Source organism: Aulonocara stuartgranti, assembly GCF_965226115.1.
Source record: "Aulonocara stuartgranti genome assembly, chromosome: 17".
Classification (NCBI taxonomy): domain Eukaryota; kingdom Metazoa; phylum Chordata; class Actinopteri; order Cichliformes; family Cichlidae; genus Aulonocara; species Aulonocara stuartgranti.
The window spans coordinates 9,547,506-9,573,916 of record NC_138953.1 but is presented as its reverse complement, the minus strand read 5'-3'; the positions used below and the strand labels follow the sequence as shown (position 1 = coordinate 9,573,916).

Below are 26,411 nucleotides of genomic sequence, written 5' to 3'. Positions count from 1 at the left end.
TGAAGTCCACTAGATGGCGATAGCTGTAGTCCTTGTCCTGTAGAAGTCTATGGGAAAAGTTGATTTCTGTAAACACTTTCCTGCCTGATTTATAGGCTCACTGACTCGTGTTGGGTCACAATGAATGAAAATTAAGTCAGATTTGTAGCTCATGGTCATACCACATTTCAAAATGAAGGGGTGTGAGAGTAAATCACATCTTTAGCCAATGAGCATACGGTTTTACAGTATGACCTGTCCTGCATCCCATCTGTTTGCATTTTTTAGCCAAGATGGTGATGGCAAAAATACTCATCTCGTGGCTTCAAGGTAGAATTTCAGAATCCAGTGGGTGACATAACAGTAGCTACAGCCATCTTTTATTTTGTATATGATTGTGCTATATAGTAATTAACACACCAGTAGAACATTCATAAAATAAAAATCTACAGTAGATAACCTTTGACCCTCTAGTGATTCTAAATTATATTACAGTAGGCAATGTTCAAAAGACAAAAGTGTTGCCCCACATCATATCACTTTGCGTTTTTCCTCGTAGCCTATCAACCACTATCAACATAGTACACTGAACAATAAACACAGAAGAAATAACAATGTAACTATGAACCAGGAAAATCAAATCTTCCACTTTCATATCTGTTCCTATTTCCATACTATGTTCTATAACATTTTGCAAAGATAAGAGTGGAGCTATAACAGTAATGATAAATACAGGCTACATTGAGAGAGAAAAAATCCCAATGCTCTCTCTGCAGCACTAGCAACAACAATAAAATACAGAGGAATCCCCATCAGTATTGTCATTACTGGAGATATCAAAACTTACAGTCAGATGTGTTTTGTTGTCAACCTGTGAGGTTACTGTATGCCTAAAAATCCCAAGAAAACAAATAGAAAATATGTCTGTATGAGCTCCAGAAAATTGAATACAGTACTATTCATATTTTGGTAGAAAAATGAAAAATAGGTGCAGTGATTTATCAAAACATGTGCAAAAATAAATGGAAATACAGTGTATAAGGCAAAGACAAGCTTGGAAGTCAATATTTGGTATCACCACTTTATTCTTCAACACAACCCAAACTCTCTAAGGCAGTTTTCTTGTATTATCTTGTATTATCTTTAAGTAGTTCTTATGAATCATTCTTCAGGTTTCTTGAAATACATTTAAAGCTCTTCTTTGGGTGATGACTGCCTTTTGTTCTGTTCTTTATCAAGATGACCCAACACTGCTTAAATAATGCTGAGGACTGAACTCTGGGGAGGCCAATCCATGACTGATCATCTTCCACTGTGTGTTATTCTATCCAGCTATGCTTTTACTGTGCTGACAGAGTGTTTGTGATCACTGCTATGCTGCCAAATGGATCGAAATCTGGTAATATTCTTCTGGGTTCATAATTCCATTTGCACAAGATCTTTAATACAAGCGACTAAAATGCAGCTCCAAACCTTGACAGAGACTCTACCATGATTTATAGATGGCAGTAAGCACATCCTCCTTAGAAAGAAAATGTATAGAAATATAGAACCCTTTGCACAGTACTGTACATCTTGATTTTAAAAGTATATTAAAATATATTCATATATAATTGAAGCCTGTTATTGATGATTTACGGTGATGTAACCCACCAAATGATTTTTAAAGTATTGATGGCCCATTTTCATCATCTAAATGATCTCTGTACTGGCATCCATTGCTAACCTACTACAGAGTTATCAACTCTTTACAACACGTGTTGGCCAAAGTACTTAGCACATGAAAAATCCATCTGCTAAGATAATAAATCATAGTATTTTGGTTTTAAAAACATATCTGCAAATTAGCACAAAAATGTGCAGCTCAAAACTGACCACAGATCAGTGAAAGCTGATAGGGATAGTCTGTCTAGCACAGCAGTCACTCATGAGTCTCTATCAAAAATCACTGGTTTACTAACAATAAAAAAAATGTTTAAAAATATCCTCTAATCTAAAAAATCTAATCCTCTCAAAAATCAACAACCAGACAACCTCTTCTGAACAACAACTTGGTGAAAGTGGGAAGGAACAGCTCCCTTTTAACAGGAAGAAACCTGCAGGTTAGAACCACGCTTAGGAAGGGGCGACCATCAACCATGTCTAACTGGGGGTAAGGGGAAGAAGACAAGACAAAAAAGACACGCTGTGGGAGAGAGTCACAGATGAATAATAACTGATGACTAAATGTAGTGTATAAATACAGAAGTGAATGAATAGAGGTGAGTCAAATAGAAATGCTCGATAAAGAGACTCTAGACCTATGATAGCGTAACTATGCAGGGTTCGGGGTCAGCTGATTCAGCCCTAACTATAAGCTTTATCAAAAAGCAAAGTTTTAAGGCTGATCCTAAAAGGTTGCCCACATTCAAACTGGGAGCTGGTTAGAGAGGCAATAACTCACAGGATGAATACAGATAACTTGAGAGTGTTGTTTGAGCTGAAGGAAGGGAAATTCCTTTTATTTTACATGTTTTAACCGATGTCTGTTTTTAAATTTCTTTGGGCAAGCACTGCTAGTCTTGCTTGCCCTGACAGATATCCATAGTCTGTGAAGTAGTCGTTTTATAATTTGGCAATGATTATGTAAAGTAGTATTAATATTTAGTAAAGTATTGATGCTCTGTTTCCTTCGCAATATAGTGTATTATTAAATACAAATTGCTTCCATCCTGTGTATTGTATTGTATTGTATTGTATTGTATCTTTATTTGTTTCAGACATATAAAACAAAAAAACAATATATACACACTACATATATTTTCATTTACAGATACGAATATATATGTAGATATAAGCACACACACGTATGTGTTCAGATAAACAAAAAATATATAATGAAATAAAACAAAATCGTCTGACATAATGTAACAATGTTTGGTCTGAAAAGGAGTAGGAAGAAGTATGAACATACTTATTAATTCCTACCCCTGCTCAACATCTTATTGATCCCACATAATTCACCTAATTCCCATCATCACATACTCCACACAATACACGAGGAGAACCTATATAAACATGGCTACCGTGATTGATATAATTTGGATATAATTTGATATTTTTATACATACAATGGGTGATCATCTTTATCGGTATCATATTCTTCCAAAATCAGTTTTCGAAGTATTTTCATGAACTTACTAATTCCTGAGCATTGCTGTAGATCTATAGTAAAACTATTCCACAGTTTTACCCCATAAATAGTGACACAAAAGGTTTTAACCTTGCTTTAAGAATCCTTAGATTCAATTTCCCCCTCAATTCATAGTCTCCTTCTCTGTCATAGAACATCCTCTGTATATTTCCTGGTAACATATTGTATCTGGCCTTGTACATAATTTTTGCAGTTTTATATTTTATAAGATCCATAAACTTCAGTATTTTTAATTTCAAAAACATGATGTTAGTATGGTCTCTAAATCCTGCTTTATTAATCATCCTGATTGCTTTTTTTTTAATTTTACATATTGGTTGAAGTGCAGTTTTATATGTGTTTCCCCAAATTTCCACACAGTATTCCAAATATGGCAATATAAGTGAACAATAAAGTACCCGGAGTGATTTGGAAGGCAAAAAATATTTAACTTTACTCAGTACGGAGATGCTTCTTGACAGTTTGGCTTGTATATGCTTTATGTGAGGTTTCCAGCAGATTTTGTTATCTATTATCACACCCAGAAATTTTGTATCCGAAACTTGCTCTATTTCAACATTGTTTACTAATAATTTTGCTCCTGCATCTTTTTTACAATTTCCGAATAACATAAATGTAGTTTTTTCCAAATTTAATGATAGCTTATTTCTATCAAACCATGTTTTCAGTTTAATCATTTCTTGTGTGACAATTTTCAAAAGCTGCTGTAAATTCTCTCCAGCACAAAAAATATTTGTATCATCTGCAAATAGAATAAACTGTAGTATATCTGATGTTCTACATATATCATTGATATAGAGGATAAACAGCTTTGGTCCCAATACTGACCCCTGCGGAACTCCACAAACAATGTCCATACACTCTGATTGATATTCCCCAATTTTCACAAATTGCTGCCTGTCTCTCAAATAACTCTTTACCCATTCTAACACCACTCCTCTAATGCCGTAGTACTCCAGTTTATCAAGTAATATGTCATGATTAATTGTGTCAAAAGCTTTTTTTAGGTCAATGAATACACTAACTATACATTGTCTTTTATCTATATTGTTGGTGATATTTTCGATCAGTTCCACAGGAGAGCAGTAATTCTCCATCTCAGGACTACTGTAAATGCATCCATAGTGTTTAATCAGGTCTGGGATATGGTTGCCATAAACCAATCACAGGGGAATTGAGTCAGATGTGGAACCCATGGGAGAAGTGCTAAGTGGTTGGTGTAGAGAATAACAGCGACAGGAGCGGATCAGAGCCCAGCAAAGCTTCACAACAAGGTATAAACCACCACAGACAAAAGATTAGATTTACACTATGGAATGAGAAAGAGTGTTATTCATGTGTTCGGGATTATTAATAGTATATTTCAATACTAGCCTCACAGCTGGCAATATTCATTATGCGTAAAAGCATTTGAATGAACTAGATATATTAGATACTGTGTGTAAGGCCAGAGAAAGGCCATGTGGAGCTGGAAGTGTAGCCCATTAAGTAATTTATGGGAACCTGTAACCTAGTTAGTGATTCATCTGTGGGTGACAAGAAAAGAGCTTATTCATTTTATTCACTCAAAGGTCGGTCAGTTTATTTGGGGACAAAAGAAATCACAGGTTATGAAATCTGCATATTCCATTATTTCTCTTCCATTTTCCCTTTGTGCTGTAAAATTAGTCACAAGCCTATAAACCGAACAAAACAGAAGCCAGTTAAAAAACTGAAATAAATTAGTTACTTTACTTGTGCTGTAAAATCTGCATCATTCAATTTCATCTTCACAACTTTCCTTTCGTTCTGCACTTTGCATGTGCTAAAAATGTCTCAGGACTTGAACAGAAAGTTTATTTCTGCAGCCTATTTTCCTTCGAACTAACTGCAGCTCAGTGTTTGAACCGTATTACAGCTGATAAAACCCATTCGGCAGATCCGAGGCATATGGGAGCCAGATTACCAAATGTTCCACACCACATTAGTCCCATATTACATTAAAATCGTGGCACTTTGGGTTTCATTTCAAAACATACTCAGAAATTAAAGCATTAATTACTGTAATGATGGTAATCTGAGGAAATGTGACACCACGTTAAAGCATGACAGATTTAGAATATTTCTGTACGGGGCTAATTTAAAAATGGTTTAATTCTAGCAGAGGTTTGAAGCTGCTAGGAACCCTGGGGGACTGTTTGACATGCTGCCATGTTGACAAAATGATACACCAACGAGTTCTCTTAACTTTTTCAAACCTGGATCTGTGCAGGAGATGGGACAGTGGTATAAGCAGGTTGTTTTAAAAAATACATTAAGTTTAAAAGGGTTCTTACTGCTGGGATAAACCAGGCAGCAGCCCTGCTGGGAACAGTTCAGATAATGGGGAAAAAGTATGTTCAAATGGTAGGGAGTGAGTGTTGTATTGTTCACCCTTACAGTACATGGAAGGACACTTATTAAGTTGTCAAATTTGGGAATTAAAGATATCTTTAAGATATGTTTAAGATTTTTAGGTCATTACTTTGAGTATAAACTGAGTCCTGTGACTGAGCTATCTATCTTTCTAAGATTTATGCTTTAAACCCATAGTTTGTGTAAAGTGTTATCCAAAAATGTCTAATGAAGTAAAGTTTTTCCAAATGGTAACACTCAGTTTGAACATCAGCATGCATGGAGCTGCCTGAGTACAGCTACAAAATGACAGTGAGAAAAACGAAAAAGGTATGCTCTTTTTCAGCTTATTATTTTTATTCTTTGGACTCTGCTCAGGTAGCATTTTTTCAATTTATCAGTCAAATAATCCTTACTTGCCTTGCACTGGTTATTGGACGACTGCTGTGTTCATCCATTGACTGAAAGAAACCAATTTAGCTTCCTTCCCCTAATTTTGAGCCAGTTTTTTTCTGATTGGCCTCCCTCATAAACAGCAAGGTGAGTGCGCAATGTTTTCAACAGCCCTCTTGTTTAGAGCAGTCTAAAGTATGGAATTTTAGCTCACAGGTATTATTTATACTTACTGGATGGTGCAAAAATGGACCTGCAGTGCAGTGAAGCATATTTGACCCACTTAAATGTTTAAAGTCATCAACAAATTTTAGTTAGTCTGAATAAGTACAAAATGCAGTTTTTAAATGATGATTTAATTCAATGAGATAAAAAAAAAGTTAACCAAACCTACCTGGCCTTGTGCAAAAAAGCAATCAAATAAGTAGTTAAATCATGAATTAACTGCAATTAACCTTTTTTTTTTCTTTTTTGGAAAGCGCATGTTTACTGCCACATAAAGTGGTTGCTTGATTCAACAAGAAATGTCTTAATAGTACAATCTGTCTGACAAATAAACATCCCAAAAAGCAACACAACATGCCACAACCTTAGGAAAGAGCTGAGAAACAAAGTCATCTATCAGTCTGGAAAGGGTTTGAAAGCCATTTCTAAGACTTTGGAACTCCAGTGAACCACAGCAAGAACCATTTATTTTTTGGCCAGCCAACCAAAATTATTCCAAGAGTGCATCAATGAGTCATCCAGAAGGTCCAAAAGAACATCTAAAGAACTGGTGGCCTCACTCGTCTTGATCAGTGCTCATGATTAAACAATAGGAAAGAGACATTGCAAAAATGGCATCCATGGAAGACAGACCAAGACAAAACCGCTGCTCACCAAACTGGGTTGTCAGCAAGGAAAAAGTTTGAATTAGAGGTATGGATTTTGAGGGTTATTTTTTAAAGCAAAAAGTACACAGGGGTTAAATACAGTATTTTATATTTCAGCAAACAATATTTGCACCTTCAAATAATCTTTTATAAGTCCAGCTAGAAATTGTCAGACTCTGTAAGAAGCAAAAGAAAAACAAACAAAAAAACAGGCCTTTGAGTGAACCCCACATATATTTAACTGGATTCAGAAGTAAATGGAAATCAATGTTGGAGCTGGCTACCTTCATAGCTGATCAGTGCTGATGGTCAGCAAAGGCTCTAGGGGCTATGAAGTGACTTGACTTGGCATAGACTCGGTTAGCTTGAAGGCCACATCAGCGTGAGCCAGGGATCACACATGTTGGTTAAAAGGATTAATTGGAAAAGGTTTTTTATTTCATTCAGGCCATGTGAACAGTAACAGACTGTAAAGCAGTAGAGTCAAGGCTCGGCTCACCCATGTGTGTCTTTGCAAATACGTTTGTGTGTGTGTGTGTGCGATTCAGAACCAAGTAGCACCAATTCGCTAAGTAGTCCAGTTGGAGTGACAGAATGACTAAATGGTCCAAAACGGACAAACAAAGATCCATATGCCCATGCTGTGCACATGCCAGATCTCTCGCTCGCTCGCTCTCTCACTCTCTATTTCTCACTCTCTCTCAGCAGGCCAAGTCAAATCTTGTTGCTAGGTTTTTGCATGCTGGCACCTTTCCAAGCCACTCATGCATTGGAGTGGACTGTTGGACTCTATCTGTCACACACACACACACACACACACACACACACACACACACACAACCATCATATTTTTTCATGCAAAAGCAAAGTGAAAGCTCCCATTGATAGTAGAGCCAGACCTAGATGGGAATAAGAAGGAGGGAGACATGTCTCTCTCCTTAACAACCATCATCTTTAATCACCACTTCTAATTTCTCCTCCCATTGGCTGCCGCAAGCTCGTGATGTGATCCCCATCCACAGAATCAGCATCTTGGAACGTAAAATAAAGTTTAGAGAAAGTTATCAACTCAGTGGACTCACACAAAAGGCACTTAATGTATGCAATTTAATTAAAATTAATTGTGATGCTTTAATCTTTTTTTTTTTTTTTGAATGAATCAAGTACTATCTGGACTATGTAATTTATTTAGTTATTCTTTGCAATGAAGAAAAACATTGCAGAAAAAGTCTGTAAACTGCTAAAGAGACAGAAATGGAATATTAGGCTTACATTTATCATTTTTGCAGAAGTTAATTCTAATCTGTGATCTGCAGCCCACCGCTTTCCCTTTTAAAGGTAGCTAGGTTAGCAATCTAACCTGCAAGTTAGTGTTAAGTAACCAATAAATAAAATACAAAATGTTCGCTCACCAACCCCAGAACACAAACATCTTGGCCGTTCGAAAAGCATGATTGATTAATTCTGTTGGCACATTTATATAATACAAACACTTAGCAATAAACCAGGTATTTAAAAAATTGATTTATGTCAATTTAATATTACAAGATATTTAACACTTTGCCTCTGTTTTTACAAATCAAATACTCTGGCCGTTTATATATTGTAAGTTTAAGTATCTGCATACATTTAGCAGAAGTCTGTCAAATTTGGTTGAAAGGAATCAACGAATCTCACTTCTAACAATAATGTGTCTGAGGTGAGCTGGTCAGGCAAAAACAAAGGGACACCAATTCATATTAAATATACTCTTTAGTCAGTCTAGGTCAGCCATAGACACAGCTACACAGTGACATGCACATTGGTGGGATGTGATGGCAGAGAGACTATGAAAGCAAAACCTGGACATTCCTGAAAATGCCTAAAACCACAAAAGACTACCCATTAACCACATTTTTTCCCTCCATCTTTTTGTCCCTGAAAAACACTGAAGCATTATTCAGTTGCATGAAATATAGCAATGCTTACTTTTTTGTAAGCAAATAGTTTCTCAGTGGGAAAAATGCAACACAGTATGTCATAGATTCAGGTGCTGTTGGCAAACTCTGTATATGCTGGCTGTATGTGTGTTTCCATTTTGGGTTGGGATTAAAGTCACTACAAAGAGACACCAGCTATTTCAGACAAACAGCACACAAACACATGCATGCACCATTTCCAGTGTATTTATGTGGATCTATTAGGGCCAATACAAAGTCAGCAGGTACCTGCATATTAAGAGTTGTTGTAACCGATAGATAGATAGATAGATAGATAGATAGATAGATAGATAGATAGATAGATAGATAGATAGATAGATAGATAGATAGATAGATAGATAGATAGATAGATAGATAGATAGATAGATAGATAGATAGATAGATAGATAGATAGATAGATAGATAGATAGATAGATAGATGTGTCTTTTATTTTGTATGATGTCAAACATTCAGACCACAATGGCCAAGCAAAATTTAATACTACTGCAATTCTTGTCATAAAGCTGATCTGCTTGGTGCTTATTGGTGAGTATGTATCACCATCTAAAGGGGAGGAAAAGAACTGCCCATATTAACTGTAGTACAGTAAAATTACATTTAGGCATATATAAATAGAGATAGATGGATAGATACTATATATAGAAATGACAAGTAGCATCAAATGTATTTGCAACCTGTAATATATGTTTGTGTGTTTGATAGTAAGTTCAAAAACAAAAACACAGAATAGGAATCTTGGAAATAATGAAAGTATTGTTTTGTATAAGTTTAAGTTTTGTCACCATTTTCTTCCTTTTATGGAAATATGAAAACTGTATTTGTAGCATCCAAGAGTTTGTTCACTCATTACAGTACAGTATGTGCTCCTGAAGCTATCCCCATAGGATGTCCTAGTTAAATGACTTCTTAGTGTACACAAAACACTTGGGAAACTTCCATGTACCCTTGTGCAGCTTCAAGATGATAAAGAGGTGATTCAGTGTTCCATGACCAGAATGAAAACTTGATTGTTCCTCCTCGACCTAATATTCAACTGTTGGATAGACTGTCCTTTCCAGGAGTTCCAGCACCCTGGCATAGACCTTCTCAGGTAGGATGAAAAGGGTGAACACTAGAAGATCAAGCCCTCTGTTCTTGATTCCTGAAAATCCCGGTCTGCCAAGGATATATTCATGACAAAAGCATGTCTCCCAGGACAACCCTACAACATTAAGAGTCTTTAGGAAAGGTTGACCCCAGATTTTTATTTACAGTAGAACCTGGAATGTAAACATGTACTGCATTTCTTTATGTGTAGTCTCTGCAAACTACCAGCAGGAGGTACCATCAGGCCCAAAAAAAAAAACTGGCTGAAATTTGATTTTAAAAAATAACTTTTCACATCTTTTTATGGACAAAAAAGTGTATATTTCAGTATTTATTATTTTTAGTTTAATTAGATATTGACCAATCTCAATATTATCAGTCTTCTCTTCACCACAAATAACCTAAAATTAGACCCAATCAGACTCCATTCAAGCTATCTGTACATTTTCACAGAAACTAAAGATATATTAATATTTTGATAGAATAAATGTGAATATCTTCAACACAAAATAATTTCAGTTTTATTTCCAAAACAAGTGTCCTACAAATCCTCTTTTTGACCAGATATAGAGTTTGGAATTTGGTGACACCTTTGAAGACTAAAAAGCTCAACTGAAAAAAAATAAGTGTTAGGAAAAAAGAAAATTCAGTGAATTAGGAAAAGTGACTTGCCTAAATAGGTTCATTTTCTCACTGTGTATTCCACCCACAGTGCTGTTGATTCTGTAAGTGTGCAGGTGCAAATTGTTTCTTGTATTCTGTTGATCTGCTGAAGAAAGCCTGAACTTTTTGCCTGATTGTGTAAAAGTGTCAGTTTTCACTGGTGATTCTGTGGGGAGGAGGGGCAAGGATGAAGAAAGCAGAGAAGCCGAGCGAGCAATGCCATTGACATCAAATGCTTTACAGTCAGAGATGCAGGCATCGATAACATCCTCTCTCGAAGAAAATCCTGCCTGCAGGTGACCTCACAGCAATCCTGTTGTTTCCAGTCGGCCAATCATAGCCTTCCTCTGCCTGGACAGGGTGTGATAACTTTTCCAGCTGGGCCTGACTGCAAAGTCTGTCTCTGCTAGCATTGATGTCCCAGCAGATCCCCCTCCTGAAAGGAGCAAAGTAAAGACCAGGACCCTCTGAGAGCTACAGCATCGCTGTCATGGACTCTAGCAATGGCACTCTAGAGCTGCTGGGGGTTGGTTTAGCAATAGTGGCCTGGATCTGTTCCCTGACCACCATCCTGATGCCTTCATGGATCACACTGTCTACAGACCTGCTTCCCACTGAGGAAACTAACATGGGCCTCTGGGTGACCTGTGTGAGCCAGGAAGCGACGGATAAGCTGGAGTGCCGGCCCTATGACAGCATGTTTGAACTGCCACCAGACATTATACTGGCCCGGATTCTCATGTCCTTGGTGCTGGGGGTGGGATTGTTGGGTGTGCTGCTGGCCATCCCCGGTATCCGCCTGGTTAATGGCTGCCAAAACCACCTGGATGACTTTAGCTGTAAGAGGGCGCTGAAGGCAATAGGCGGGGCACTGTGCCTGGTAACAGGGATCCTGGGCCTTATCCCGGTCTCTTACGTCGCCCACCTGACGCTTGTGAGATTCTTCGACGAGACAGTGCCTCAGATTGTCCCTCGCTGGGAGTTCGGCTATGCTCTGTTCTGTGGCTGGATTGCAGGCATCCTCCACCTGGTGGCAGGAACGCTGCTGCTGATTTCCTGTCTTCATTTCCAGAAGCTGGACAGGCCTGTGCACATCCCTCTGGGCATTGTGACACCAGGACCCAATTTTGAAAGAACCAGGACTGAGTATGTGTGAGAGTGCCTTCCAACATTCATTGTTCTGGTCCCTAGAAGTAGAAGACCCCACCCACCCAACTACGATGAACAGTTCTAAGTATGTCTGAGATACTCCAGCAGAAACACTTCTGTCCCACTTCTATCTCAGTCCCTATATTGAGGTTACCTTTCAAATCAAGGGTATCAGTCCAAACGTAAGTTTTTTCGAGTGTTCTGAATTGAGCCATTTCAGATAGATTCACAAAGAGTAAAGTTTAACATTTTCTGGATCAGAGACCAAACATGGGACTAACTGAATTTGAATGAAACTCTCAGGATTGAAACTTTCACCAAATTAAGACTAATTCCGACTTCAAATCTTTGTTTCTTTTTTTTTCCAAGGTAAAAGTAGCATCCAGGAGAAATAGGTTTTTACTTTTTAACTCCCTAATTGGTTTCAACAGAAAAATTTGAGTGAAAATTTGTTTTCCTGCTTTAAACTGGACTACAGCTAGACACATGCATTACTCACCTTAAATGTGATAAACAACAAATGTGTCCAGCTGTGAATAAGGCCTGTGTTTCTAAGATTACATTTTTAAAAAAGGTTTAGAAAGCCAACTCATTTGTTAGACACTGCAGACTGTCAGGATCAATGAGAAATGTTCCAAAGTCAGAATAAGAACTAGAGGAAGAAAATAAAACTAGTTTAGATTCATTATTTCTCTCAGTGAGGTTCTAAACAATGCTCAGACTATTGAAAATACTTATTTCACAGATGAGTGCTGAAAACCAGTCAGACATTCAGTGGTTTAAAATCTAGTAGTAGTAGAGTCATGCACTTTGGAAACTGGATTTGACCCTATGTAGTTTTTAAAAAAGCTGATTTTTTTATAAGCTACTATATAGAGTAAAAATGATTACAAAGTTTCACCTGACTGAAACACACAAAGTTTGGAAAACCCTTGCACCTTTGAAACAGTTTAAAGTGTAAAACTCACCAATTCAGAGCTACATTTAGAAATAAGAATTTTAATGCAACTTTATTTTCTTTCTCTTTCCAATTTTAAAGCAGCAAAAATATATTTCTTAAAAAAGTAAATTTGTTTGTGGTGTTTGTTTTGTTTGTTTTGGGAGTAATTTTTATTTTTACTAAATATTTCCCTTAGACTGAAATCAACATTTGTCACAAAATTTCGAAACTGCCAAATGCATCCACAGTTTTAAACTCTGAACTTCTCTGAAGGAAAACATTTTTACTTCTGTTTAGTTCTGGTTTAGTTAGACTTCTTGGATATTTGAGCAATGGAAACGTATATGATGCAGATTAACTTTAAAACGTTTCCCCACTTCAGAGAGTTTTACTGGCTTTTCTGTGTTTCATTAACTGACATGTTTGCTTTAGATTTCCTGGAGCCAAAGAGACCAGATCTCCTGAAGTTTCTTGCTATATTTAGTTCATTTAAATACTTTATGAGCTTTTAATTATGAATCCAAAAAGTGGGGTTGTTTTTTTTTTTTTCACTTTTAAGCACTTTTTATTGGTTAAGTCTTCTATAAAATCAAAGATTTATTGACTATAGAATGTAATGAAGATTTATATTTCCTCCTCAAAGAAAAACATATATTTTATATGCATATTTTAATGCACATTTTGCTGAAATAAAAGAATGACTTGTAAAGATGATGAAAGCTCTTAATTTGAGCAGCAGATCACTGTTTATAGTCAATAAAGACAGAAAAGTTAGATAGATAGACGGATTAAATTGTGAGAGAGGACTCATTAAACCCTGCAATGTAACATGGATGTACAGACAAACTAACACTGATTACTGTGACATAGATGGAAATAAAACTGAAATTTTAGGCAAATATGCTCATAAATAAATGCTCACAAGTTAAGATTGAAACTGGCTTAACAAAATTAAAAAGGACTAAAATTAATGAATAAAAAAAAGCAATATATTGGGAAAGTAACTAAAACTCAAAAGTGTGAGTTAAATAATCCTTGTCTTCACACACTCCTCTCCTCCCTTGAGTCTTCAAGGAACTGCCGACTTCATTATCAGTTCAGTTTGAAATCAAACCCTGGTGAGAAAACACAGGGGCGTGGGCAGCCATACAAATAGATGGATATACAGACACCCAGGTGGTTACATGAGGAGTAGATGCACGGTCACTTTCAGGCCAAAAATAAAACTGTGGGAAAAGGAGAGAATAGAATTGGAGAGTTCTCAGTGTACCAGCCATTTCTAAGGAGACACACAGGGACACACAATAACAATTGGACATGAATAAGCCAACTCTAAATTTCTAGAGCACATACAGAAGAAAGGGGGAAAAGTGATGTGGTTAAAGTTTCCATACACTCACCATGGGCTTAAATTTCATGGTAATTTCACCATTTAACCCATAAGAACCCACCTGTCACTGCACCTTTACTGACTCTCCATAGTTATTTTCTGACAGTAAAAATGAGTCTGGGGTCTTATGGGATTTCTGGATGACTGGATGACCTGGATGACTTTAGCTGTAAGAGGGCGCTGAAGGCAATAGGCGGGGCACTGTGCCTGGTAACAGGGATCCTGGGCCTTATCCCGGTCTCTTACGTCGCCCACCTGACGCTTGTGAGATTCTTCGACGAGACAGTGCCTCAGATTGTCCCTCGCTGGGAGTTCGGCTATGCTCTGTTCTGTGGCTGGATTGCAGGCATCCTCCACCTGGTGGCAGGAACGCTGCTGCTGATTTCCTGTCTTCATTTCCAGAAGCTGGACAGGCCTGTGCACATCCCTCTGGGCATTGTGACACCAGGACCCAATTTTGAAAGAACCAGGACTGAGTATGTGTGAGAGTGCCTTCCAACATTCATTGTTCTGGTCCCTAGAAGTAGAAGACCCCACCCACCCAACTACGATGAACAGTTCTAAGTATGTCTGAGATACTCCAGCAGAAACACTTCTGTCCCACTTCTATCTCAGTCCCTATATTGAGGTTACCTTTCAAATCAAGGGTATCAGTCCAAACATGTAAGTTTTTTCGAGTGTTCTGAATTGAGCCATTTCAGATAGATTCACAAAGAGTAAAGTTTAACATTTTCTGGATCAGAGACCAAACATGGGACTAACTGAATTTGAATGAAACTCTCAGGATTGAAACTTTCACCAAATTAAGACTAATTCCGACTTCAAATCTTTGTTTCTTTTTTTTTCCAAGGTAAAAGTAGCATCCAGGAGAAATAGGTTTTTACTTTTTAACTCCCTAATTGGTTTCAACAGAAAAAAAATTTTTTTTTTTTTTTTTTTTACTTTTTATTTTCATTTTTTAAATTGAAAACGAACAACAAACAAACAGAAACAAACAATAAAAGACATTTACAGTTATGGGACAGAGTAGGTATCATCAACTAGCCAAAGCTTGACTGGCCATTATGACCAAAAAAAAAATATTCTCAGGAACACACTCTAGTATCTTTATCTTTCAAACATAGCCTCCACCCTCTGAGGACCAAACACAGAAAATACGGGCGTATTAATAATAATAATAAAAAATAATAATTATAATAGTAACAGTATTGGTAATTACAGAAATTTAAAAAAAAAAAAAAAAAAAAAAAAGGGAAACAAAAAAAGAAAAAAAAAAAAAAAAAGAAAAACATATCGTGTGAACCCCTCCCACCATCCCCCCACCCCTTTACCCCTGTATGGCTCTCAACTTCATCACATTCGTGTATACAAACAGCCCATATTTACACCCGTCTATACACAAGAATCAGCACAACATTCAAGAATTCTGATCAGAAGGGCCTAACCAAGGATCAATTCAGGGTAAACCCAGAGGAATTTACATCATCTCTATATTCTGTCAAGTCCAAAGACGGTAATACTGAAAGAAATGGTCCCCAAATTTTTTTAAAGGTTCCGTATTTCCCTTTTACACTATGCGATATCTTCTCAGGTGTACAGTAGGATGCTAACTCATTAATCCAATATCTCAGTGTTGGAGAATTTTCAGATTTCCAATGTGTCAGAATACATTTTTTAACTGCAGTACTCGCAAGTAAAATAAAATATTTCTTGTGGTACTCCACATTTATAGAATCTATATCACCTAAAATCCATAGTTTTGGGTCCATTTTGACTTGGATCCCAATTACCCTTGAAATTATTTCAGTAGTCCGTCTCCAGAACTCCTCTATTACTGGGCAATTCCACAGCATATGAAGAAGATCACCATCTATCACCTTACATCTCAAACATTTGGGAGAGTAATTAATATCAATTTTATGTAATCTGTAAGGTGTATAATATGTCCTGTGGAATATATTAAATTGCATTTGTCTATGATTTGTAGAAATTAACATGGTCTGTGCCTGTTCCATTAGATGGTACCATTCTACCTCTTCATAAACATAGCCCAGATCTGCCTCCCATTTTCTTTTCAGTGACGTTTTGTTGTAGTCAGGTAATTTTTCATTAATAATAGTGTATATTGAAGATACTATTCCTTTTATTGACTTCCATGGTTTGGTGCAAAGATGCGTTTCAAAAGGACTTTCTTTAGGAATCTCAGGGAATGTTCCTTTAGTTTTTTCTTTGATCCAGTCTCTTATTTGTAGAAATTTAAAAAAATTTTGGTCTGGAAGTTTAAATTTTTCCTTTAGTTGTTGGAAGTCAATAAATGTATCATTATTATATAGATCGGCAACAGTAAACATTATTTATACTGTGTCCAAGCTGGGTCAACTTTACTGTTATTCCTGAGCCCAAGTGGTACAGGAAGCCAAAAGAAGGACAAAGTGCCTTGGGGGCTTGTTTCTAAACAAACAGGACTACAGTGAGGCAACAGTGAATATTTCTATCCTTCCATCCATCCATCATGATGGGAGAGATCAGGATTGCCCCATAGGGGTGTCCTTCTAAGAAAAGAAATATTTATTTTTAGAAGTGAGTGGGATTCCTGCCAGGCACGGAAGGTGTTTAATATTATCGAATTATTTGTGAGCTTAGATAAAAAAATTTTCGTACCTAGAAATGGGACGTCTTTTAATGATATGGGATTCACCTCATATTGTTCTATTGGAACCCATCGAACCTCACTCCTCTCTGCATATAACCAGATCAATATTGATCGATATTGGGAGGCCAGATAATAATTCCTAAAGTTTGGTAGGTTGAGTCCTCCCCTTGAATAAGGGGCCTGTAATGAGGAGAGTTTAACTCTTGGGTTTTTCTTTTGCCATATGAAGGAGGTTATAAGTTTATTTAATTCTTTGAAGAAACTTTTTGGAACATTTATAGGGAGACATTGAAATAAATAGGTAAACTTAGGCAAAATGTTCATTTTAACAACATTAATTCTCCCTATAAGGGATAATGGAAAATCCATCCATCTCTGTATATTAAGTTTAGTTTGCTCCAACAGTTTAATATAATTTAGTTTGAATATTTTATCCTCAGATTTACCAATTTGTATGCCCAAATATTTAAATCCATTGTTACACCACTGTAGTGGATCTGTAAGAGCTCTAACACGATTATCTTGTATATTTAATGACATAATCTCACTTTTAGTATAATTTAACTTGTATCCTGAAGCTGCACTATATTCTTTAAGACAATTCATTAATGAGGGAATTGACTTGAGAGGGTCCGTTATATATAGTAGGAGGTCATCTGCATATAGAGAAAGTTTATGTTCACTTGTACCGAATTTGATTCCAGATATAGCAACATTAGTACGAATGGCCACTGCTAGTGGCTCGATCGCAATCGCAAAGAGCAAGGGAGAACTTGGACAGCCTTGTCTACAGCCTCTGGTTAAGGAGAGGGTGTCAGAAAGCACATTATTTGTTATAATATTGGCTTTGGGGGCGTTAAAAAGTATCCTAACATAGCTGGTGAACTTTTCTCCGAAGCCCATGGCTTCCATTGTCTGAAATAGAAAGTTTGGTTCAATCCTGTCAAATGCTTTATTAGCGTCCATGGAAATTATTAGCAATGGTTCTTGATTTTTTTGAGCGGCATTCAATATGTGGAGCAGGCGCCGCACATTATCTGCTCCCTGTCTGTTTTTAATGAAGCCTGTTTGATCGGCATTTATTATCTTAGGCATAATGTCTTCCAATCTATGTGCAATTATTTTAGATAATATTTTATAATCTGCGTTTAAAAGGCTAAGTGGTCTATAAGAGTCACATCTCTGTTTGTCCTTGCCCGGCTTTGGCAATAATGTAATTGTTGCATTTTCCAGTGATTCCGGTAATTTCTTATTTTCTAAGGCTTCTTTAATCATATTTGTAAGTGGTGTCAATAATTTGTTAGAAAAGGCCTTATAGTAATCAGCTGAGAATCCATCTGGTCCAGGGGTCTTATTATTTTGTAAACACTTGAGGGCTCGAAGAACCTCCATCTCCGTTATATCTACATCAAGCAGTTCTTTGTCCTCATTATGTAATTTAGGAAGGGTTATTCCATCTATGAATCTTTTTGCAACAGTACCATCGACCCCTTGCTCAGATTTATACAGATCTTCATAAAACCGTTTAAACTCTGCATTTATAAGTACTGATTCATCAAGAAGTTTATCATCTTCCGTTAGAATTGTCCGTATAAATTTCTCCGATGTTTCTTTCTTAATTTGCCAGGCCAGTAATTTACTTGTTTTGTTTCCAAATTCATAGTAGTGATATCTTGTTCTGGCCATAGCTGCTTCTGCTCTATTGGTGCATAAATTATCATACTGCAACCTTGCTTTTGTTAATGTATTAAGACATTCTTCCTTTTTGGTGGCAATATATTCCTGTTCCAAGTTTTTAATGTCGGTCTCCAATTTAGATATCTTCTCTCTGACCTTTTTAGCCTTATTAGCCCCATATGACATAACCATACCTCTCATATAAGCTTTAAGCGCTTCCCAAATATTAGCATGTGAGGAAGAATTTGAATTAGCATCTAGAAATATTTCAATATTAGTGTTCATGTATGAAATAAAATCAGAGTCTCCTAGCATATAATTCTTGAACCTCCATCTGTAGGTTATATTTTGCGATATATTGGTAGCCCAGAGAAGTTTAATGGGATTATGGTCTGAGAAAGTAGCTGCTAAGTAAGAGCAGTCTATCACTGTTGCCATCATATTTTGTGATATAAGAAACATATCAATTCTTGAGTGCGTATTATGTACTGGAGAAAAAAAAGAAAAATCCCTTTGACCTGGGTGGAGGTTTCGCCATACATCAATTGCGCCTATATCCTTCATACCTTGGTTCAATGCAGTTGCTGCTTTGGATAAAGAAACTGTTTTAGGTGAGGACCGGTCCAAGGAGGGATTTAGGACCATATTGAAATCTCCACCCACAATATACTGTCCCTCAATTGTAGCCACTTTCATTATTAAGTTATTGAAGAATAAAGGGTCATCATAGTTGGGTCCGTATATATTTACCAAAGATATCTTATTTCTATTTATTTCACCATTTACAAGTAGGAATCTGCCATTTTTATCCTTTTCAACTGAGTTTAGTTGAAAGTTCAAGTGTTTATTAATAAGCAGGGTGACTCCTCTTGCTTTGGAGGTATATGATGAATAAAAAACATTGCCTACCCAATCTCTTCGTAATTTTAAATGTTCAGTGTCTGTAAGGTGGCTTTCCTGGATAAAAGCGACATCTACATTTTGCCTCTTTAAATATGTCAACATTTTTTTTCTCTTAATAGGTGAATTGATCCCTCTAATATTCCAAGATATACAGGTTATATGACCCTTAATTTAAGTTCGGTATAGTAAAATTCTGTACATGGGTGTAATGGTAGGATATAACCTAAGCCAATGAGCTATCTGAACAATTATATAAGTATAAGAAGAATTTTTTGTAAGAGACCATACATAACCCCAAAACATTAAAATAAAAACCTGCCTCATAAAACCCCTATAACAAAACCACATAAGGTAGGTAATTCAACTAAACAATGGTGGTGGCCCAGGCAGTTGTTAAAGTTAAAGTTCTAGCCACTCTCGGTAATATATAAACAGCAAAGTATTAAATTTTAGCAGTCGGATACAGAACGTAATTGTGTAAAGGAAAAAGTAAAATATTTAAACACAATATAATCACACTCATCCAGTAAGGGATTAATTTCTAAATCATAAATGCACACAAAGTCTATAGTTTTATAAATGTGTACTTATTTTAGCTGAGTAATAAGCAAATATTTATGTTAGCTATTAACTACTAGATTGCTATAAATCATATCTTCAATTCGTCTGACAGATGGGAGGTGGTGAGAGTCTGTATCAATGCTTAATGTTATAGTCCCTTTTTTTTTTTTTCTTCATTTCACCTCGATTCCCAGATTTAACAGTGGCGGACGTCTCGTCTGTGAGTACGGATGTAAATTGCTTTGTTGACATCACATTACATCACTTTAGTCTACTCACTCAGAAAATCTTTCAGATAGCGTTGCGCTTCAGCAGGAGTGGGGAAAATTTTAATCGATCCCTGATGTCTGACGCGAAGTTGCGCTGGGTACATCAGAGCATATTCAATCTCCTTTTCTCGCAGCCTTTGTTTCACGTCACGGAACTCGTCTCTTCTGCGTTGCAGGTCTATGCTGTAGTCCGGGAAAAAAGATATTTTCTTATTCTCATATGTCGTCTCTCCCTTACTTCTAGCCAGTCGAAGGACTTTCTCTTTGTCTCTGAGGTTCAGAAACTTAGCAATGAAGGGCCGTGGTCTATCAGACTTCTTCCCGACACGGTGTGCTCTTTCAAGGGTAATGTTTGATGTAAAGTTGTCATTCCCCAGGATTTGTGGTATAAATTTCTCCAAAAATCCCACAGCGTCATGGCCTTCTACTTGCTCGGGAATGTTCAGTATCCTTAGGTTGGACCTTCTGCTGCGGTTCTCCAAGTCGTCGATTTTGTCCTTGAGTTGAGTTGTCAATTTCTCCACTTTATCGGTGCGGTTATGCATTTCCTTAATGTCGTCCTCGTTTGTACTTACTCGTGCCTCCATCTCCTCAACCTGCTCGGAAAGCGTGTTAAGAGAGGATTCAATTTTCGTCAGGGTTATTTGTATATCAGCCGTTTTTTTGTCAATATGTTTTGTAAGTTCCTCTTTAGTTTCTTTGATAGCATTGAGTAATTTGCTAATTGGCAATTCCTCCTCCCCATCCGCCATATTTCTTGCTGCCAATGCGTGCTGGTATCCCGTAGTTTTTGTCGTTTTCTTTCGTTTTGAGTGTCGCAAATTATAATTTGCCATGCAGAAGTTTCTTTTGTTACTTTGCCTCTTGTTATGGTCAAAAATTATATAAGGGCAAGTTAGGATAAATGTAGATTCCTGGGCCTACCGCCGGGAGCTCACGAATGCACGTCTACTCTCGTCTGCTGTCAGCCATGTTGAGCAGTCTTATGGGATTTCTTTGAGTTATTTTTTTCCAGGATGAAATGACTGCACAGCATACAACTTTAATGATTCAAAACGCATTTTGATTTCTTTGGAATTTTCTCTAATCCACACAGAGCCAAAATTATGCATAAAGGGTCAAATATATATTTGATGGAATGTTCTACAATGACCCTTATTTCCCTTATTTCCCTTATTTCTACAAACATATCTCTTGTCATTGTGACCAAATATTTTATCTGATGATAAAACATTTCTCCAGAAGGTATTTAGCTGGTCCATGATGGCAGCTTCAAATTGAATTCAAGTATGAAGGTGCCTTCTTTCTTCTGTCTTCTTCTTCTTCTAGACCTTTGCAAAGTGATGACCCATAAAAATAATTTGTACTTAATCTACAATAGGTTATGAAGTTGGAATCTCCAGTTATTTAGAATTGGCTCTAAGAAACATTCATAGCTTGTGTAAATCTACAGTTTAACCCCACACGCAGACACACAAAAACTTACTTGTCACTACGTGCACCTTAAAATTCCCATTCCCTCTAAAATTGTAGCCCCCGTCTCTGGTTGAAAAGATCTGGAATATTACTCTAAAAATTATCTGTGCTGTATTGTAATTAAGCAAGTCATGAAGTTTTAATAATTTTGACTTTAAAAATAAGAAATTTGCATTATGAAGATACCAAACTTTGTGTATTATATAAACTGCCCTTTTTTATCATTATTTCCCCATACCTCTACACAGTAAGTTAAATATGGAAGAATTAAAGAACAATACAGTATTTAGAGACAATTATAATCTAGAACAAGTTTAATTTTGTTCATGATTGAGATGCTTTTGTTTTGTATGTATCTGATATAGGGTTTCCAACTGATTTTATTGTCATATATCAAACATCTCCTTTACTATTTCAATTTTTTAATTTTCTATCTGTGTTTGTATCCTATCATTCACTTTATAGTTACCAAATATCATTGCTATTGTTTTGCTAAGATTTAGTGATAATTTATTGCCATCCATACAATTTTGTAACTGTCTTAAATCATTTATACTGACCCTTAGGGGACTCCGCAAGCAATTTCCATGTACCCAGATGTAAATTCTCCCATCTTCACAAACTGTTGTCTTCTAGATGAATACATTCTGATCCAGCTTAGTGCCACTCCCCTATTGTACTTTATCTAGTAGTAAAGATTGATTAACTGTATGAAATGTATTCTGCCCTCACTGCTACACTGGATACAGTTATGCAGATAGATAAACTCCTCGACAACTGACAGGTGTATCGTCCCTTTTATTGACACTGCCTTCAATTATCAATAGAGTGAATCTACAAACAGAAGAAAATAAGCAATATTCAGTCTATATATTCACATAATGCAAATCAGTTGACTAAACTAGCTAACATTGGAAAGAAAGTAAATCTGAATACAGTACACCTTTAACCATAAAAGTGCATAAATAATAGCAAATATAGTTGCATTAACTCTTGTTCAACTTAAATACTCATAAGCGATGCTTTCTGTAAAACAACGAAGAGGATGGATGCAGATGTTTATCCGAACAACATGCTTAGTCAGTCTTTTCTCAAAGTGTGCTGCATTACTAACTCTGCAGCTAATAACAAACAAATATTGGCATGAAAGAACTGTAGTGACTCTTGCTGTTGGGAAGAAGAACTACACCAGCACACTCCCTGTCTGACATCTATTGGATGTCATCACCATCTTTAAGGATCAATGTCTCTATTAGTATTTCATAGCAGGAGTACAGTCTCTGTCACTGGTCTTAAGAAGGTTTTAGATGTTCCTCCAGAAGTAACCGTTACCTGAATCTTTCTGACATGTCCATCTTGGCTAGGAAAGGTCTCAACAACCACCCCCATGGGCCAGTGGTTTCTTTTAGCTCGACTGTCCTTTAGAAGAACTAGATCTCCCTTTTGAAGATTTTGACTCACAGATTGCCATTTTCTTCGCTCTTGGAGTGTCGGCAGGTATTGTGTTTTCCAATGGTGCCAGAAGACATTTGAAAGATGTTGCACTTGTCTCCATTGGGGTCCGAACAAATATTTATTGTCAAAGTGCCCGGGTGGTGTAGGTGGTAATCCAGTTTTCTGCGTAAGGAGGGTAGCAGGCGTAAGAAGAAAGGGGCAATCTGGATCTGACAAGACTGGTAGTAGCGGTCGAGAGTTTACAATAGTGGTTACCTCTGCTAGAAGGGTAACGAGAACCTCATGGGTCAACAGGCGAACTGGGTTGACAGTTAGTCCAGTATGCGCTTCCCGATGCCGATCATGCACTCCCACCTTCCTCCCATATGAGAACTATGAGGAGGGTTGAAGATCCATGTGTATTTATTCTTGGATAAAAAGTCTTGAATTTCCTGGTTGTTGCAATGTTTTGAAGTTATTCCGAGCTCCTTGCACACTCCCAGAAAGTTGGTCCCACAGTCGGACCTCAACTGCTTTACTGGTCCTCGGATAGAGATGAATCGTCTCAGAGCATTGATAAAACTAGACGACTCCATCGTCTCGATGACCTCAACATGAATGGCCCTGATGCCCAAGCAGGTGAAGATGATGGCCCAGCGTTTGCTGCTGACAAGGCCTCCTCTTGTTCTCAGAGAGCTTATTGTCCATGGTCCAAAGACGTCAACTCCAATGTAGGTAAACGGGGGGCAGACTGTCACACGATCGATGGGTAAGTCTGACATTTTTTGCGTTTCTGTATTCCACCTGAGCTTGCGGCAAATTACACAGTGGTGGATGACTGAGCTGATGCTCCGTTTCCCACTGACAATCCAGAAGCCAGCCGATCTCATGGCTCCCTCTGTGAAATGGCGTCCCTGGTGCTGCACCTGTTGGTGGTAGTGTCGGATTAGTAGAGTAGTTAAATGGTGGTTTTCTTCACGGAGTTGCATTAACACACCCAACAAGCTATTGTTGAGGTTGGGCCCAGTAAGAAGAACATCGTTGAGGGATACTCCATTGTGTTGTGCACTTGAGTCGAAGACAATGCGTATTTGTTCCGGTTTGGGCGGGGGGTACACTCCGAAGAAGGGGAGGTACCAGCACTCTTCTTCTTTAGTAAGTGGTGGCGCTATCTCAGCGTGGCCATTGTCAAACAAAGTTTGCATAAAGTCTGTAAACTGACCTTTTACCTGAGGGCGTTTGTTCAGCATGTGGCGTACCGACGTGAGGCGTTGCATAGCCTGCCGCTTATTGTTCGGTAGGCGTGGCCTGGGTGAACGAAAAGGTAGCGGCGCGACCCAACTGTTAGCACTGTCCTGGTAGACTTCCTTATCCATTATCTGTAAAAAGGCCCTTTCCTCCTGTGAGTAGCCAAGGCTCTCGTCCAAACTTGTTTGTTTGAAAACTGTTTCTGCAATTGAAGAGTGCTTTGTTCGCATTGGGGAGTTGACCTTGTTGTAGCCTTGCGAGTTGAAACTTTCCTTTACCTGAATGGCATTTTTGCATGGAAGGAAGTGACTTGGACGACCATTGTCTAAGATGTTCATTTTGAAAATGTTAGCACGCGCGGGTTTGTGAGCTCCACCCAGGCAAACGTTCCCAATGATCACCCATCCAAGAGCTAGCTTCTGTGCAAATGGCGTGTTTGGTCAAGAACTTTGTGTGCTTGAATAACGTCCCTTCCAATGAGCAGCAGGATCTGAGTGCTCTGGCCAAGAGCCGGGATTTCGGTTGCGATTTCCTGAAGGTGGGTGTGGTTTCAAGCAGCTTCAGCTGTGGGAATCTCACTGCGATTGTCGGGTAGCATATCACACTTGATAAATGTCTGGAGCTCAAGAGGTGATGTGCAATCTGCCGATTCCACAATGAAGTTAAAAGCTCTCCTCCCTGTCACTTCCTCCAATCCAGCACAGGTTCTCAATTTATATGGAAAGGAGTTCCTGGTGACGCCAAATGTGTCAAAAACCAATGATTTTGCGAGTGACCTGTTGCTTTGGTCATCTAGGATGGCATAGGCCTTAAGTTTCTTTTCAGGTGAGTTCTTTGGGTAAATGAACACAAGACAGATCTTGGCACATGAGTGACTTTCAAATTCACTTCCACAGACTTGTGTGCATGTCGAGATAGCTGTGGGCATTGCACTCCCCGCCGTCAACTGTTAGGGGCTCTGCAATAGTAGCTGTTGCAGTAGTCGTTGGTGCCAGTCCCGGATGAAGAGCTGTAATGTGTAATTTTGAATCACATTATGTACAATGTATTTCTGACTTACATGTCTTTGCCTGGTGGTTTGTAGAAGCACAGCATTTGAAGCAGATCATGTTTTTCTTGAGATAGGCCAGGGCTGCCCAATCCCAGTCCTCGAGAGCTACTATCCTGCAGCTTTTAGATGCATCCCTACTCCAACACAGCTGAATCAAACCTCTTCAGCATGCCATCATGTTTGGCAAAGGCCTGATAACAAGCCATTCATTTGATTCGGGTGTGTGGGAACAAGGGTGCATCTAAAAGCTGCAGGACGGTAGCTCTCGAGGACCGGGATTGGGCACCCCTGAGATAGGCCTTTCGCTCCTCCAGTGGCATTTCCCTGAATGCTCTGCATTTTTTTTGAGAGCATGAGGTCTTTTGTGGATAGGACATTCCTTATTTGGGTCCTCAATGTTTGTAAGAGTTGATTTCGGCTCCGTACTGACAACTTCGTTTCTGATGACTGAGCTAGGTTCTCTTTTAGCGTGTTTTTCGTAAAGTTTATTCATCTTTGAAAGGGCAGGAGGCGGCGGCGACCATACTGGCAGATGACCTACTTGTACCTTTTGACACATATGATTTCTCTGAACGGACAGATGATGCTTTATCCTCTCTTGGTTCAGAAAGAACTGTAGTGACTCTTGCTGGTGGGAAGAAGAACTACACCAGCACAAAATGCTTTCTTAAAATCAAAAGATATTCCAACTGCATATTGTTTTAGGTCCAGTGCATTTGTTATTGCTTCGATTGGTTCAGTTATTGCCAATGAAGTTGAACTCTTTGCGCTGAATCCATACTGACTTTGGTTAACTAAATCATATTTATTTGTGATTTATTTTTCTAGTTGATTGCTAAAAACTTTTTCCAAACTTTTTGAGAATTGGGAGAGGAGTAATGTTGGCCTGCAGTTGTGAAAAGATGTTTATTTCCTGCCTTAAATATCAGTATTACCTTCACAATTTCATTTTATTTGAAATTAACCAGTTTAAAAAGATAATTTGCAAATACAGTCCCAATCAAAAGTTTAAGACCACTTGAAAAATGACAAACATTCACATTTGACATGGCTGGATCTTAACAAGGTTCCTAGTAGTGCTTCAACATGCAACAGTAAGAAACGGGAGCAAGACAAAACAT

At 37.7% G+C, this 26,411-nt stretch overlaps 1 protein-coding gene across 1 annotated transcript; it reads left to right on the top strand.

The window, feature by feature from the left end:
* Window positions 1-11,022: 11,022 nt before the first annotated feature.
* Window positions 11,023-11,695, top strand: LOC309691949 (claudin-22-like; the record flags this gene model as incomplete). The annotated part of the gene is made up of 1 exon (XM_082510030.1): window positions 11,023-11,695. The coding sequence occupies exon 1, from the start codon at window positions 11,030-11,032 to the stop codon at window positions 11,693-11,695; it is 666 nt and encodes a 221-aa protein (XP_082366156.1). The 5' UTR covers window positions 11,023-11,029.
* Window positions 11,696-26,411: the final 14,716 nt, after the last annotated feature.